The sequence below is a fragment of the Platichthys flesus genome, chromosome 5 (genome assembly GCF_949316205.1).
Source record: "Platichthys flesus chromosome 5, fPlaFle2.1, whole genome shotgun sequence".
Taxonomy (NCBI): domain Eukaryota; kingdom Metazoa; phylum Chordata; class Actinopteri; order Pleuronectiformes; family Pleuronectidae; genus Platichthys; species Platichthys flesus.
Window position 1 is genome coordinate 12,643,432 of NC_084949.1, and position 17,755 is coordinate 12,661,186.

A 17,755-nucleotide genomic window follows, 5' to 3' on the forward strand; every position below is an offset into this window, starting at 1 on the left:
GTGTGCGCAGGCGTGTGAAGTCGCAGGTCGTTGTGAGTTCTTCAGACAGCAACACAACAGCCCAGGGAGGACTCACGCCATTATCTCCACCACACACACAGACACACGCATACACTCACCTTTCACACCTGATCTCAGTCTGAGACACAGCCATGAATCCCGATATCACGAAAGAGCGGAAAAACGCCACCTTTGACGTCGAGAAACTGACCCACATTGTGGACGGCACCCCAGAGAAGACGAGAAGAAGAAGGGAAATCGGTGAGTTTGAATCGTCTTCCTCGGTGATAACAGTTGTTGCCTTCGACATGTAACATGATCGCAGCACTGTTTATTTGCTAAGAAAAGACCTGTTGTGGAGAAAGCTTAGCTAACACGACAGCGCAGTTAGCTATCGAGATGCTAACAGCTGACCCCGTCTGCGCAGCTTTCAACTTGTGCTGAGGTGCACCCAACTTTTACCTGGTTTGAAAACCTATCTCGCCAGGGGTCCTGTTTTGGATGGCATTTCCAAAGCTGGTGACGTTATGGTGGTTCGGGTATACTCCAGTGGTAAATTCGGCCTTAGTGTTAATTAAATGTGGTATTTATTCTAACAAATTACACTAATATCCCGTTACAGTAAGTATCCACCAGCACGTGAAACAGTTCTTATACCAGGCGCCTCTCATCTGTTATGTAATTGACAAAGAGCAATACGCACAAATGTATGTGACCTTTTCTCTAGTTGTTGGTGATATTCATATTTTACATAATGGCGTGAGAGGAGTGTTACCGTTAATGTTCAACTTCAGAGACGATACTTTACTGCTATATCCATTTTATTCTTCTTACAGATGTAAGTATGTATGCACACATATAGACTCACCTTTACACACACATCTCATGACCTGACATTGTGGTGCACATTGATTCCATTGCATTGCGTAACTTTCCCAGATGCACAGTCATTTACGACTAACTCTCCAAGTAGAAGTAAAATAGATTAGGAGTCCTGTTCATGCACAGGTTTGAGACGGTTGTGGTTCTTTAACGTTGTGGAGCCTCAGATTCCGGATCTTGGCTGACAGGAGTGGGACCCAACGTGGTTTCCCGCTGTTACTTCTGTTGTGGTCCATCCACCTCTTCACGTTGGGTTAACTGACTTACCATAGCCTCTCTGTCACCTCCAACAACTCCTAACCCTCTACTTGTGTCACCCATTCCAACAGCACATCAATGAATGGCTAGCATCCCTGTCCCTCTCTATGTTTCTTGTAGGTGTTCGCATCATATTGGATAGTTAAGCATTCCTTAATCACATTGTGTTCATACGTTTTGCCACTGGTGAAATACACAGAAATAGTTGAAGCTGGTGTCTCTCTGTCTTAGGCATCTGAGTTAGATATGAAAGTCCCTCAATGTAAACACTACAAGGTACTGTAGTTTGGCCTTTTATCTATAACCAGACCTTGGGTCCTGCTGAGAAGGAAGGGAATATCTGTTGAATAAGGCACTATTCTCCTGTACAGAGATAATGTGTAATATACAATATACATTATATACATAATCTATAGTGGCATATACAGAAATGTGTGGGGATGGTCAGGAATGATGAATGATGATGAGTGTTTATTTTATTTTATTATTTTTATCTCTTACTTAATTGTCTCACCTTGTACATCCATGATAGTCAGTCCAGAAATGCTGAAACACACTTGAAAATCCTTGTACACATTTACACGTGCCGGTACACATTCAGAACTTTTCCTTTGCAAATTTCCAGTTAAAAATGTCTAACTTACAGGTTGTTCACAAACCTAGGAATGCTGCGGCCCAATTTGAAAACTGAAGAAATGCCCACCCACACCTTTAATCACAACTATATATTCCACACACAGGACTAGAATCATACATATTAATTTTATAGCAAAAATAATTGGATATTAACGCAGGCATATGCAGGGCAAATCCAATAAGATCCACATTTAATTGTAACAATTTGCAAAGTAACCAATGTAAAAAAAACATGAAGTGCAAATAGGGTTTTGTCAAAAATATGTTCTTACTGTTTGTATAACAGAGCAAAACAACAATATCTGTTAGAATACTTTGGTTTGGTCTCAGGGCCTGCCTGCAGTGGCTTCACAGCCCACCAGGGGGCCGCGGCCCACACTTTGGGAATGACTGGTTTAAAGGATACATATCTGATTTACCTTCTATTATCCAATGTAGAGTCACTGGTTGTCAGTGACCCAGACTTTAAGGAGGAGGACCCGAACTTCTTGTCTCGCAGTGAGCGTTATGACCAGGCCGTTCGAAAAAGTGCCCAGATGATCCTGAAGCTCAGAGAGTATGGCATCGCAGACCCAGAGGAGATCTACTGCTACAAAAAGTAAGTTACACAAAGCAGCAGTTTACAATTTTTAGTTTTCGGCAGATTTTGTTAAAAATTTACAGTGTATTGACCTCTGTCAGATATAGTACAGTTTAGATCAGAGGTGTAGTAACAGTTCAGCTTGACTTTGTAGCCGTTATATGAAAGTAAACAGATTCAGTCAGGACAAAGTTCATCATGAGATTAAAACTGTGTAGGAGGGTATGCAGCATTCACCAGTTGTAAATAGATAACTCTTTCTGCATTCATGAGCATATCCTTCAAATAATGTACCACAATGCATTCTAATATAACTAAATGTATATAAAAATATACAATAATATAATATATGAAATCTAATATAATATATAAATACATGAACATTTAAATTCATATAAAGTTGGATCTCAGCAGTAAAAATTACACATTGTCTTACAGGACATCCATAGCACAGTGAGTCATATCTGTAACAAGATATCAGTTACACAGTTAATGAGAATCTGGTCTGATCTTCAATTGTCTATCCTACACTTTCCCCTCACCCAGTATTTTTAAAGGCAACCACCAAGAGGCCTTGGGGCTACACTTTGCCATGTTCTTGCCGACCCTGTACAACCAGTGTGACCCTCAGCAGTCCAGGAAATGGTTACCTCTGGCAGAGTCCTTCCAGGTCATGGGCACATATGCCCAAACTGAGATGGGTCATGGTCAGTCCTGGACTTAGCCGTTAACCTATTAACTTTAAGGTTGTTTATATAGCACAAGATTTGCCTTTGTAACTATGAATGTTAAAGACAAACCTATACAGTATGTACTTATGGAGAAGTAAGCCCATTTCAGGTTTGGAAACCTTATCTACCAACAGTAGTGATATGTTGTTTGTTTTTGACAGATCCAAACATGCAGAAAATTCTCAATAACTGAAAACTCTGCTCCTTTGTAACATTTTGTCCTAACCACAAATGTATAGAGATATAGCTCGGGTACTACAGGTTTCTGTGGCTATGTGGGATTTCCAATGTTTTTTTTGTTAAGTAGATATATAAAACTGTAAGATGTAAAACATAGGCTATTTGAATTGTTAATAAGCCAAATGCAAATACTCATGTAGGCTAAGGGTGTGTGTATAGGGTTGTGCGACATAGAAACAAATCTTATCACAATCATTTTTATATATCAGTCGATATATTTCTTTAAAAACAAATATTGTTATCAAATCAAATCACCGCCACTGCACTGAGCACAATACTCTGCGCAGGTCAGTGCTGTGCCTGAACACATTCACTCACACCGCGACACACACAGTCTCATCATCTGATCAGTACATGAAGTTTACTTCGAGATTGTTTATGAAACTGCATTTAAACATCATGAAAAATTTGTTTTCAATATTTTGCGCAGCCACACAGTGTGTGTGTGTTCGTCTCTGTCCCTCTTCACACACAAACTGAGAATCACACGGGATATTCAACATCTAGTTCTTTATTCTAAAATAGTTGATGTCGGATCATTTCTCTGGATCATTCCGGTCGCTTTAACCCAAATATTAGCATGTTGGAGAATTGTCCTCTTTTCAACAATTATTAGCCTAATACATAAATAATAAAAATGGCTCTAGCAGGGATAGAAATAGGCTTTAAATATGTATAAGTATTTACACAATTACAACCAGGTAGAAAAATTAATAAAAATATGTAATTTTATAAAAATTACAATTAAGAGCAGTACAGTGTTTCTCACAGAATCTAGATTCTACCTCATGCACTGCACAGAGAGGGCTACCTGCCAAGGATGGTAAAAACAAAGTGGATTATTTTTCCCAGTTCTCTCAATGCCCCATCTGATCAGGATGGTGTGGTTATTAAAGAGAAAGTAAGAAAGACAGAGCGTGTGAAAGTGGGGCAAGTGGGACTGGGCCCACTAGTCAACCAAGTTAACACACATTATCACTCTAGACTTAAGCAAAAGTTGCGCACAGCAGTGTAATTTACATAAAATCATTTTATCCATCCATTATCTATTGCTCAATTCCAAATTGATTTGTCCCTGAAGGGCGATTAGTTTGATCAGTCCTCTTCTGACCCCCCATCCCCCAACCCCTTACATCACAAAGCTACATTATGTGCCTCAGAAGTATGTGTTCTGAGGGTGAGAGAGCCTGTAATGAGGTTGAGTTCTGAGTGTTTCTTTGTAATATGAGAAGTTGAACCATGTCAGCCTGTTTGTTGCCTCTCTGTAACAAAGTCAAGTGGATATTATTGAGAATTGGTATTTCATCTTTGTATAGCTACGCTGAAAGCCTGCAAACACTTTTGTTGACCTGTTTCATCAGGTTCGAGTCAATACTAGGTCAAAGTCCCAGAACCCCATTTATGTCATGACATAAAGTTCCCTTAAACTCATTTGTAGGGCTGCGACTTACAATTACAATATTAAATTATCTCAAGTGTCAAATGTTCACATTTGAAAGCCAGGAGCTTTGGAAAAATGATTTTTTTCGTGATTAATTGTCCTCAATTCAATTAATCGATTAATTGAGTTGTCATTGTAGCATTACACTTCTAATTCACTAATTCACACTGTCATAGCCTGTTGGATTTTAACCTGTTACTGTTTCTGGCTCTATTGCATGGATTTTATTGACATGCTATAGACTAAAATGAATGAACTTACAGAGTATATCTTTAGTTAGTTCTTTTAAATTCAGCTGAACTTGTTCAGCATCCAGGTAGTGAAGAACAAGAAATACACGTGTGACCACTTGATGTAAAGAAAAAGCCGAATCAGAAACAGAGCCCGATCCTTTGATATGATCAGTAGATGATGCAGTTGGTCATAAACACCAACAGCAGAGCCTGAACCGAGCTCTGCCAGTGAAAAACCTAAATATTGTACATAACCCACAAATTCCCATGTGGCAGAGGAGCTTGAGAAATTAAGCTGCTGAGGAGTTTAATTGAGGGGAGTTCAATCCAGATTATGGCTCAAATCATTTGTTCCAACATGCATGACGTGCTCACAAGCTGTTTTAATTTGTCTTTGTCACAACCATACTGGTGCATTCTTTATTGCTACCCTAATTTCTTATTGATTTGAACCATATCAGTTCTTTCCCATAATCCCTCCTGCGGATTAAAAGAAGAATTTGTCCACCATTCTCTCTTCAATCATCTCACATTGCTTCAAACCTTCCGTAATATGGCATCCATCAAAAATTCTCAATGCATCTCCCGCTTTGCCTTTTCCAAATTCCCACTTGCTCTTCTTTTCCGTGCGCCCCCGTCCTGCGTGGCCTAGCTGTGTGCACCCTGGCAGGCCAGAGCCCTTGGATCTCCATTTGGGAATGTTCCTGCCCACACTGCTCAACCAGGCCACCCCAGAGCAAATGGACCGTTTCTTCATGCCCGCCTGGAACCTAGAGATCATCGGCACCTACGCTCAGACTGAGATGGGTCACGGTAAAATGAACAGAGCAGTTCAAAATCAGGCTTGTTGGGCGTTTTTCTTTACACTGATCCTTCAATAATAAACAGGAATTAATTGCTTGTTTTTCTATTATTGCCACTGCCAATAGGAATGGCAATAAAATGAATGAATGATTGTTATGAAAGGTCAAACTTGAATGTATACGTTTTTTAGATTTTGAGTTTTCGTGTCTATTAATACAAAAACAATTTTTAACACTCGTACATTTTTCTAACTATGGTTTAAACTAAACTTCCATTAATACCCATCTGAGAAAAGTTAACTCTTTGTTTAACACGTTCATTTGTACGTGTGTCTATCATTGTATCATTTCTATCATTTTTGGATATGAGTACAGTAGGAAAGCCCATGCAAATGGCAAGGCAGATTGTTAGCAAATCGAAATTTTGGGGTTACATGTTTAACACTGCTACAAGTTCTCATGGCGGTCAATGTAACCACAATATTTGTTCATCCACGGCAAAGGCAAACTGTTGAACTTTTTCCAACCTGATTCAGCAGTTGTGTTATCTGACCCATTGGACAATAATACAGTTATAAAAGCCAAAAGAATGGTGGCTAAACAACTATGAAAACTTTGAGTTTCTCTTTCAACTTTGTGCTAGAGCCCGCCGATATATCAGTTGGCCGATTCTAATGGAGGCATTAACAGACAGATCAGTATCTGTGTTTTGGTTTACTGCTATGCACGGATGTAGAGGCTTTTATTTTACAGAATAAACGATGCAGTAAAGACGTGCAGAGTTCTACATATTTGGTTGAATTCATGTTTCCTTTTGTTTATAATTTTAAATATAATTTTTATTTAAAATATTATTAGTTTTTTTATTACGTTAATGTTGAAACAAAATTTCGATGTAATACATTTTTCCCTCCCTAAAATCCATATTGGTCGGGCTCTACTTCATTCCCACATCTCTAGAGTACAGTGTGTAACCATCTGTTATGCTGCCTGATCATCAGCCTGCGTCTTATAGCTCTTTTATTGCCTTTCTTTTTCAATTACCAGCGTGTTTTTCTCTCGCCAGTGTGTTTTTAACAGATCTCTTGCCTCTACTAACCCTCTTTCAGTATTTTATATGTTTTATGCATGGCTTGGGTGTAGCTTTGCCTGCAGATCAATATATTAACACGGATTCCAGCTTGTTTTGGCCTGATTTGGAAAACCAACCATAGATAACCCCCTGTGGACCAGTTTTTATTAGATGCAAATTCAGAGTCTGTCATAGGCCTGACAAAGATACAGCATTAACTGAATCATAGTGAAATATTATAGATAGTATTTGGATCTGTCAAACTCTTGCACTGCTTTGCTACTTTATGTTGAATTTTTTCTTCAAAAGGCTAAAAGTGATTTAAAAAATATCCATATTCATATTTGTTGTCTTTAGTTAATATCTTATGTTATATTCCTCAATTCCTCATCAGTCTGTTAATGTCACTGTAATGTAAATGGATAGATCTGTTGTTAATGTTATTTGTATACATGCTTGACAGAATAATGTCGTAAGAGTAATCATTCATTTTGACCTTTCCACCGTGTACTCTGTATGTGTGTGTTCTGCATGCATGCTTTTGGTGGGGATTTATATTTGACCTTTCTCTAGGCACTCATCTGAGAGGGCTGGAGACCACAGCCACATATGATGCAGCCACACAGGAGTTTGTCTTGAACAGTCCCACAATCAGCTCCATCAAATGGTGGCCCGGAGGACGTAAGTACCTTATTCTGCTGCCTGGAAATTGGGTTGTATTACAATATAAATTGGAAGTATGAGATTATTACATTACTGTTTTTCTAAAGATGTTGCTATTTCTTTGTTCTCCTTTTTCTTTCAGGCTGAGAGAACGTGATTGAAAGTCAGAACAAGCCCCTTGGTTTAGTTTTAACTCTGTCTCTCTCTCTTTCTAGTTGGAAAGACCTCAAATCATGCCATAGTCCTCGCCCAGCTCCATACTCAAGGAAAAGGACGTGGTCTGCATGCTTTCATCGTACCCATCCGCGACATGAGCACTCACGTACCCCTGCCAGGTAACCACTGCACGTGATGTCTCTCTGTATGTTGTGTTTATGGTAAATTTCATTCTCTTTAACTTACTGTCTGTTCCTCACTTTCTCTGTTTGGACCTCCATCTTTCTTAGGTATTGTGGTTGGAGATATCGGCCCCAAGTTTGGCTTCAGTGAAGTCGACAACGGCTACTTAAAACTAGAGAATGTGCGGATCCCACGGGAGAACATGCTGATGAAATATGCCAAGGTAATTTATATGATCCTTTCATATGATTCTTTTACTAGTCTTATCAACCACTCAAAGCACAAGGCGCATTCACCCGTGCACACACACATCAAACCAGCACTTCTAAACACATTTGGGCATCAGGGGTGATTTGGGGTTCTATGTCTTGTTCAAGGAAACTTTGTGATGCTGGAGCAGGGGATTGAATCATCGACCTTCGGGTTAGAGGACAAACCGCTCAACCTCTTGAGCCAGCAGCCATTTTAGGTCGTTTAAGTTCAACACGAACTGCCATGCCAGCGATCTGATACATTTTAGATACTTTCAAGGCAAATACAAATCAAATACAATTTGATTCACATTAATGCGATACATTGAGACACAATTTAATTGAACAGAATGACAGCCAGTAAAGATAAAAGCGCACACTTAGGAAGCAGTTAAGTAAAGGAGGAATCTAAATATCATTATTGGTCACAAATGATTTGTCACATTTCAAAATAATAAAGGCTCTTAAACAGTAATTCAAATGAATAAAGATTGAATTGAACCAATACACAGATGTAAGAAATGACTCATCATGAATTCATCCTGAATCATATCCGGTACTATTTAAACATGGGAACAGCTTCATGAATTTTTATGCCAAATCATTAAATCTTACATCCCTAATTTCCAGCGCAGCCTGCTGCTTAATACAAGTGAGTGTTTTGTTTACCAAGATGGAAGGTTGTATGTGCCACTTCCTGTTTTATCGAAGATAGATAAGTACCTGTGTTGTTTGACCTTTACTTTTAAAATATCCTGATATCATTGTAGCAAAAATACTGTAGGATTTTTTACACAATACATTTTTTCTTTTTTACTAAGGGTATTATGGTAGGAGTACCTTTTTAGTATTTGCTCCTGAATTGTCTCCTGAGAATGACTCTGTTTCGCCACTAGGTGGAGCCAGATGGAACCTATTTGAAGCCACCCAGTGCCAAACTGACCTATGGCACCATGGTGTTCATCCGCTCCATGATTGTAAGCTTGTCAGCTAAGACCCTCGCCAAGTCCTGCACGATCGCCATCCGCTACAGTGTTGTTCGCCACCAGTCCGAAATCCGAGCAGGGTCAGTAATTTCACATTATTGTAATTATAATATTTATATAATAACTTTATTTACATAGCACTTATCCAAACAAGGTTACAAAGTTTTGGTAAAAAAATAAATGAAATAACACTGCGGCTGAAGCTAACTCAGACAAGCTACTGGATTGTATGGCAGTACCATGAAACTCATGTGGCCCACTCAGTAGATCTGACATCATTTCCTCTATGCCTTTTTAAACTAAACACCTAGTGTCAAAGTCAACAGAGATAAAAACTACCCATTTAAGAAACTACATCAAATGTAGCTGCAAGTAAACTTAGGGTTAAAAGGAATTAAACAACACAGTAGCACCAAAGTTAAAAAATCACATGTTAAAAAGGCTTTCCTATATAAAAAAAATAAGTAGTAGGTAATAAATTGGCGAGCCTAATCTCGTCAGGCAAGGAGTTAGTACAAGGACAGGAAACTCAAACTCAATGATCTGACATCTTGCTTCAGAGTTTGTGTTCATAAGCTAGGATATTACCTGGTCGTGTACAAGAAACAAGTGTAGATTTGGTAAATGTTGAGTTAATACTTAGTCATGACGGAGCTTCTCAAATGGCACATACAACACCAACTGGATGAAGGAAGGTCGGCAGACAGCTACGCAAACATTGCATAACTCAAAGAAAGTGGAAGTGAAAACAAACACATACTTAAGTTTGTGGATGCACAAGTGGCGAAGTTTCAAAATCTGATTTTACTTCTAAGTTTCGGAAGTGGTGAGCTTCAGAAAAGAATATCTCCTCTCAAGTGATATAACGACAAGTTCTGAATGTATAAAAATCCATAAATAGATTTTTTACACTTGTGCCTCAATGTCTTGAGTAGGAAAACAAACTGCTTAGTTAAGTTTTTTCAGGTTTTACAATAAAAATACGGAGCAGATATGATCATGATATGAAGCAAATTAGAGAGAGAGAATATTTCAAATCAGAATCATATTGATAATGCATTGACTAAGTGAGAACCTGAAAACAGCAGCATAAAGCTAACAGCAAATGTGTTTCTGTCCCACAGAGAGCCAGAGCCGCAGATCCTCGACTTCCAGACGCAGCAGTACAAGCTCTTCCCTCTGCTGGCTATGGCCTATGCCTTCACCTTTGTGGGCCAGTACATGAATACGACCTACCAGCGCATCAGTGGAGACATCAGCCAAGGAGACTTCAGTGAACTGCCTGAGGTAGCGATCATACATACACACGTAGGATGTGATATAAGCTCAGTGATATCTGATTGGCCAGTGTGAATTGATCTGTGTTGTTGTTTACATCGTTCTATATATAAGACCATTCACAAATCATCGTTTAAATATGATAGGTTTGCAGGAAGCAATTTTCACCCTCCTTGAACTTCAATTTTCAGCTCCATGCTCTGTCTGCTGGTCTGAAGGCCTTCACCACATGGGCAACCAACTCTGCTATTGAGGTGTGCCGCATGTCATGTGGCGGCCATGGCTACTCTCGCAGCAGTGCCTTGCCCGACATTTATGTCGATTTTACTCCCACCTGCACCTACGAGGGTGAGAACACCGTCATGATGCTGCAGACTGCAAGGTAACGCATCACAAAGAAATGCATGAACACAAATGTGACACCTTGCATCGGCCAAGCTCACAAGCCACAAAGCTCTCCATCACATACTGACACATTAGAAACACTTAACATTGCTACTGTGATGTCAGAGTGCCATTTTAGAGACCCATCCAGACCGAGACACGCACCCACGCAGCAGCCAAATTATACCACACATATGCAGGTGACACAACCGCCCTCCTCCCACAGCAAAAACAAACATAGGTCACATCTTATAAACAAGAAGAATGGCTGTTGTGGTGTTCTGTCAGCAGATCGGTTCAATTATATTTCGGCTTTTTAAAAATCGATATATTGTTTCCCAAGCGAGGATCTGTGAAAAGTTCTTAATTACACAGAACATGAAGTACACACACAAAGGCCAAAGGTGCTAACAAAGAGAATTTATAAAAAGCTTGATATATGAAACCTTTCTTGGGTTTTAGTAAACAGGGGTTACACAAAGCTGGAATAGCATGGAGATTAGTGTTGTACGGTGTACCGGTACTAGAAAGGTACCGCAGTACCCTTACGTTAAAAACGATAAGGTTTTGCATATTTTTAGTGCCGGTACCTCATTCAAATAGCAGCAATCGGGCGCAGGCACTGTTCCGCTCTCTGTCACGCTGCCTGCACCCATTGACTGCAAGGGGCGGGGCTGCCCAGCTCTCACACATGCAACAGGAGGCAGCCCACACTCACAGCAGGTGATCTCTGGGAAGACATGGCCGGGCCGACCGTCCTCGGCTTGTTGAAAGTGATTCTCTCTCAAACTGTGTGGCAACCGGTGCGGAGACATAACAGGTGGGGCGCGCGACCGGGAGCGGGAAATGTGAGAACTAAGGTTTTGATGTCCGCATCTCTTTAACGGCGGAACACTAACACAAGTCGTTCTTCCGCCGTAGCCAGGGCTCGGCAACCAGCGACTCTTCAGCCCCTCTGCAGTGGCTCCCTGTGCAGTGTTCATATGTGTCCATCTTTAATGTACCCAACCAACATAGCTTAAGGTTTTTTTCACCTCAAACACACATATGTCAAATTATATAACTCACTTATGGAAAAAACTATGTAGTCATATAGTTAGATACGGACAATAGGCCTACATAGTCGTGTATAATCAATGCTATGATGTCACCATGTAGTTTTCATTAATATCATACTCTAGGCTATTACTAATATGAATGCCATTTGTTAAGTGTTCAAAAAGCTGGGCAGGAACAAGCTGGTAAAAAAGGTAACCTTACAGATGTTTTTTTTTATTACTATCATAGATAAATATACCAGTTTCGTATCTTTTTTGTGGTATTGTATCGGGTATCGTGATATTTTAGCAGGTATAGTATCGAAGTCATAATTTTGGTATCGTGACAACCCTAATGGAGATATGTGCTTGTTACGTGAGGACTTTTATGTAAGTCCTAACGGGTGTGATGCGAATTGTGTGTTATTACCAAACATGTCGACTGTTTATGTGTAACTTAATATCATCTCTAATCAACAACAGCACTAAAACTGAAACGGGTGTCAAACATTTCCCACTGATATTAAACAATCACACAGGACGAACACAAAGCAGTTCAGGAGCTACTTTCTGCACCCATGTTCAATTTAGTAGCCCTCATCTGTGTGTGGCCTGAACTTTATCTGTGCAGATACCTGTTGAAGAGCTACCGGCAGGCGAAGGACGGCCAGCAGCTGAGCGGCATCGTGTCTTACCTGAATGAAGCGGATCATCGGAGGGTGCAGCCACAGCCCGTCGCTGCCAGACCAACCGTGGTTGACATCAACGACCTATCTAGTCTGGTGGAGATCTACAAATTAAGAGCTGCCATGTAAGTGACAAAAGAATTCGAGAACCAAATTACCTTGTTAGTTGTGTTTTGGTCTGTGCTTTCATTTCTGGTTCTAATTATGTCCCATAATTAAAGGGAGATTCACATTTATTTTTATTTATGACACATTTAGAGGGGTTATCATAAATACCATAAAAGTGACCCTCCAACAACACAGCCAGAATTAATGTCTGACCCAGCATGATATTTAGTTTTTCCCTGAAATCTACTGTATTTCTATCGAAGGACTCTTGTTATTGTGCCATGACAAAAAGTATGTATCTTAGTAGTCCGACTGTCCAATCAAGTTTTGTTTTGCTTTTTACCTGTGATTTTTATCAAGCTACAATAGAATCTATTATCTTTGGTTAGCCTAGCTCTACGTCACTCAGAATCCAGTCGTCCCATGAGAAAAGCGGCTCTCTTCTGACCGGCCGGAGAGCTCCAGAGAGAATCAATGTAAAACTGCCATTTGTTGATGGTTTTGGTAATAAAACCACAAATATATCTTCTTATGTATACTTATATTCAGAGATATTGTAAATTGTAAGAATTTTACAATGTCTACATTTTATATTCTATATTTTGCATGTTTTAAAATCTCATTCGATATATTTTGACCTTTCTATGTTTGTGCTCTATATGCTGCCCTGGTCACACTGTCTTATTCCACAGGAGCAGTTCCAGGTTTCAGGGGAAACTAATTGGCAGAATTTTGTTTGTACATGCACTCCTAAAGCAAAATATCATTATGTTTTGGCATGTTTGGTTAATGCAAATGTGTTTTTTTAGTCTTGTGGAGCTGGCAGCCAAGAGCATCCAGCAGGAGTTGCAGAACAGGAAGTGCCAAGAGGACGCCTGGAACAACAGTTCAATCGACCTGGTCAGAGCCTCAGATGTAAGTTCAGTGTGTGGCTAAAGCATCTCACCACACTTTTTAATATCCTAATGCCAAAAGTAATGTAAGGCTAAAATTTGATTGTCTGCATTTATATTATTTTAATATAATAAAACTAAAATCCTTTGCTTTCTTTTTTAAAACAACTCACGACATTTTGCAAGATTTGGTAGTTTTTAACATTTAATATCTTGCAGTTTCTTGTTGATGTCTCGCATCAAGTCTTTCATTGACTTACATGTCCCACTGTTATCTGTCTCCAGGCCCACTGTCACTATGTAGTGGTGAAGCTCTTCACTGACAAGCTTGGGGAGATCGGTGACACAGCGATACACTCAGTGTTGTCGACCCTGGCTCTGCTCTACGCCCTGAATGGCATCAAGCTCAACTCCGGAGATTTCCTACAGGTTAGAACAATCATAATAGAAATATTGCGGTCCACAGTCCGGGGAATGGATTTTAGTGCTGATCTGCTGTCTGTTATTTGCATACTTGTACTGTGTGTCAGCCTGTCTTCACTGTCAAGTTTCAGTTTGAAAAACTCAGCCTCAATTGCCTCTTTGTCTCTGAGCCAATAAATGGAGGTTTTTGTGTGTGGGTTGGCTGGTGTCTATTATTACTGTGTAAATGAAACAATTTCTTTGTTGTTGTAGTTGAACTTTAAATTGAAAATGAAATACAAGGCTTGCTCTAAACTCAGTACAGACAACCCAGAGTCACTGTTTGTTTCCTCACTTCCTGTAAGACTGAGTGAGGTCCAGAAGCATGTTTTCATCCACTAGTGAATGAGCTAACATCTCCACCTTTCTTTTTGTCATTTTCAGGCGGGTCTGCTCAGTGGGCCCCAGGTGCTGCAGATCTCTGGTCGTATCAAGGAGCTTCTGTCTCAGCTGAGGCCCAACGCTGTGGTGCTGGTAGATGCCTTTGACTTCAACGACAAGCTTCTCAATTCGGTCCTGGGACGATATGATGGGAATGTCTACGAGAACCTGTTTGAATGGGCTCGACGCTCACCCCTGAACGCCACAGAGGTCAGTCAGGGTCACCAGAGTGACATAATAATAACAGTTATGATAAATTACTCTCAGTCTGAGTCTTATTAAAGATTTCAGGTATTATTTGGTTGTTGATTATGAAATATTTTTAAAGTAATGGATGTACATGATGATGTGCCAACTGTCATTATTTGTGAAAACCTTATTTTTGGCGGACTGTAGTGGTTGAACACTACATGCTGTACTTAGACAGTCTGGATAGGGCCACTGTACTTTTGTCTGTTACATAAACAAAAGATAAATTGTCTAAAAGCCTGCATTAAACTGCTGGCTTATACTGTGTGATCAGATGTGCATGCTTTTCCCGCCCTTGTTCCTTATGTAATCTTAAGAAATTCTCTTCTCTCTTTCACAGGTGCATGAATCCTTCCACAAGTATCTCAAGCCACTGCGGGCCCAACTGTAAGCTGATCATTGCACCTTTAATCCTGGCTCTGACACTTCACCTCTACATACACAAGAAAAACCATAACAGTGATAACCCATCACATCAGCCCCATGATGTTCTTCACTCATTGTCAGATTGTCCTACCACTCTGAAGGAAACTAGCCGTGTCTAGAGTTCTCTTTCTCATCCTCACTAAAGGCCACTGTACTGAAAAGGTTATAAATCAGAAGGTGGACGACCTTTAACAATCTGAAGATGATTGGAAACAAAAAGGGGACAGGAAACAAAACCGGGAATCAAACTTGTATCTAATGAAGTCAACATTTTGAGCCAGAAAACGTAGCCTTGAAATTGCTGAAAAATAATCAAATATTAGATTTTTAGTTATGTTTTCTCTAGAGAAATTCCATTCGCTCAGTAGAATCAGTTTCGAGTGTTTCCCCTGACTATATGGACCAACATTTTATCTAAAAAAAAGGCGCCACTTGTTTAAGAGGCATTCATTTGTCCATGAATTCTATCAATTGCTGTAGGTATTGTGTAAACCTTTCTTCTTCTCATTTCTGGCAACCCCCTGACCATCCTGTGCCAGTTCATTATGTTGTACTATGATTAACTGCTCTAGTCTGAGGTGGATAAACAGCACAGCAGTTTAGAGCATTAGTTCACTGGAAACGTCAACTAAAGATTTTAAAAATATTAACCTGTAAAATACTGTGATAATAAAGTTTTTACGTTTACTTAACATAAAATCTCGTAAACCTAAGAATTGTTATCCTTATATTCAGTATCAAATTCCAGTAAGCTGCCGTTGTGTTTGTTTCACATTTGGTAGTTTCCTTTTAAGATAACAATGGCTCTCATTTTTCATAGGGAAAACAAGACGGAAAAATACCTAAATTATGCCAGTTACTGTGTTTCCCTCACCAGGACAAAACAATCTTTCTTTTTCCTCAGTTCCACCACTTGTCACGTGAGCTGCTGTATGTTAAATAACCGCGTTGTACTTGAAAGATTGACAACACAGATAACATTGTGTATGTTTGAGTCTCCACATGCTTCTGAATGTGTTTGTGGGACGGAAAGGCTTTTGGCAGATAAATGCTGCAAGTTGATGTGAATCAAGTGTGAGAAAAGAAATGAATTCCTGACAGTTGTTTAGTGTTCAGTGAGGCCACATCTCTTTATGTGCATTATTCCCCCCCTCTCCCCCCTCCCTGCTCTGTGGGGTTGATATGAAGGATGGTCACATCCCCGCCAATATCTGGATGATTTTTGAAATATTTTTAACTTAAAATAATTCTACTGTTAACATGCTATTTTGTTCAAATCTTGAGGTTGAATTCTTCATGTTCAGATATGATTGAAATCTGTTCAAACTGCATGACTTTTCTAGATTAATGGTTCCCTATATTTTTGCTATTACAGTTTCAGACTTGGTGGATTTGTGCTCTTGGTTAGTGTCAACTTGCAGAAGTTTATTTTGCTCTGTGAGCAATCAAATCAAAATCTTAGAAACTGAGGCTGTTGAATGGAAGGAGAGAATTTTTGGCTGTAGAGACACGTGTGAGACAGGGGAGCTTTAATCTAAAGCCTCAGTCTGGAGTATAAAGATGATTTGTGGTGTTACATAATGTGCCTAATGAATTTATCTTACCTTAATCTAACTAACTGAGAAAAGTCAAAGCATTTCATTTCTGTTTCCATGAAGATCAGTTGATTCTGCTGTAAGGGCACAATTTTCAATATGTAATGACTAAGCTGTTTGTGTGATAATTTGTTGAATAACAATGACTTTAAACTTTACGGTTGGTGAATAATTTAACCTGCAAGTTATATTAATAAAAAAATCTAAAATGATTGTGTTGTGTTTGTGTGTTAATCCTAGTTTGAATAGGCTTTCAAGCTGACTAGAGGATTTCACTTTGTGTAACAAACAATGTTAGGCCCAACACCTCATATAATATCACCCCAAATTATTGCAGCATCACATGAAACCCTAAGGCAGTTGGATCCCGCTATAAAAGTTTTCAGAGCAAAAACCCCTGCAGGCATTTAAGGCCACTCAACTTGACACAGCCTCACAGATGTGTTTACTTGTCATTTAAGTACTATTCAGGCTGTAGACACATTGTCTGTACAGCTGTTGCAGAATGTTTACCCTGCTGTCCTTACTATACACAGATCCATACCCTTTACTTTGTTCGACCCTAGGGGGAAGAAGAACTCTCTCTACCCTGCACTTGGTTTGGTTTAGTTTAGTGATGTTTTGTTAGATTTGGTTGCCATGTACTTAAACTGTATTGGATTTCCCTGCAACTCTGTTTACCCCTGAAATTCCAAAAGGGTTTTGTGGACCCAAACACTTCGCCCACTCCTCAATCGACATACTGGAGAGTAGATCATGAGTGGTTTGCTTCATTTTTGGGTGAACTTTCCCTTTAAGATTGCATAAGTACTCACACCCTTTTTTTTTTTTTTTTTGCACTGTTAGAAAGTGGAAGACAATCGAGTGAAAAAATGTACTCAACTTAGTTTGCCAACGCAAAACCTGTACTGTGACTCAGGGCGGCCCTGGCAATGTTGGCGTCCTAGGCGAGATTTCAAATTGACACCCGACGGGACAGGTTCTGTTTGCGACTTGGAAAACGCTGCTCTGGCTTGTTTCGCTGCATGGTATCTGATGTGATCCCACCTCCAGTCTGTCATTTTGCTGCTTTGAGAGGGGGAGGAAAAAGGAGATTGAGACCATTTCATAGTTTAATACAAACATTCTTTAGGGGTCCAAG

At 39.6% G+C, this 17,755-nt stretch overlaps 1 protein-coding gene across 2 annotated transcripts; it reads left to right on the forward strand.

Annotated features, from left to right (window-relative positions):
* The first annotated feature begins 18 nt into the window (after positions 1–18).
* acox1 (acyl-CoA oxidase 1, palmitoyl) lies at positions 19–16,826 on the forward strand. 2 transcript variants are annotated; one of them, XM_062388093.1, is made up of 14 exons: positions 19–261; positions 2,215–2,374; positions 2,903–3,063; positions 7,450–7,557; positions 7,755–7,874; positions 7,986–8,101; positions 9,026–9,195; positions 10,240–10,402; positions 10,585–10,775; positions 12,446–12,625; positions 13,418–13,523; positions 13,787–13,930; positions 14,348–14,554; positions 14,934–16,826. In XM_062388093.1, the coding sequence occupies exons 1-14, from the start codon at positions 153–155 to the stop codon at positions 14,982–14,984; spliced, it is 1,986 nt and encodes a 661-aa protein (XP_062244077.1). In that variant the 5' UTR covers positions 19–152; the 3' UTR covers positions 14,985–16,826. The 2 variants fall into 2 exon arrangements, with proteins under 2 accessions (XP_062244077.1, XP_062244078.1); XM_062388094.1 differs by lacking the exon at positions 2,903–3,063 and adding an exon at positions 5,654–5,814.
* The last annotated feature ends 929 nt before the right edge of the window (positions 16,827–17,755 follow it).

Coding starts and splice junctions, on each gene's coding strand:
- acox1 (XM_062388093.1), top strand. CDS start 153: ATGAATCCCGATATCACGAAAGAGCGGAAAAACGCCACCTTTGACGTC. Junction 12,626..13,417: donor TACAAATTAAGAGCTGCCAT/GTAAGTGACAAA, acceptor GTGTTTTTTTAG/TCTTGTGGAGCTGGCAGCCA. Junction 13,931..14,347: donor ACTCCGGAGATTTCCTACAG/GTTAGAACAATC, acceptor TGTCATTTTCAG/GCGGGTCTGCTCAGTGGGCC.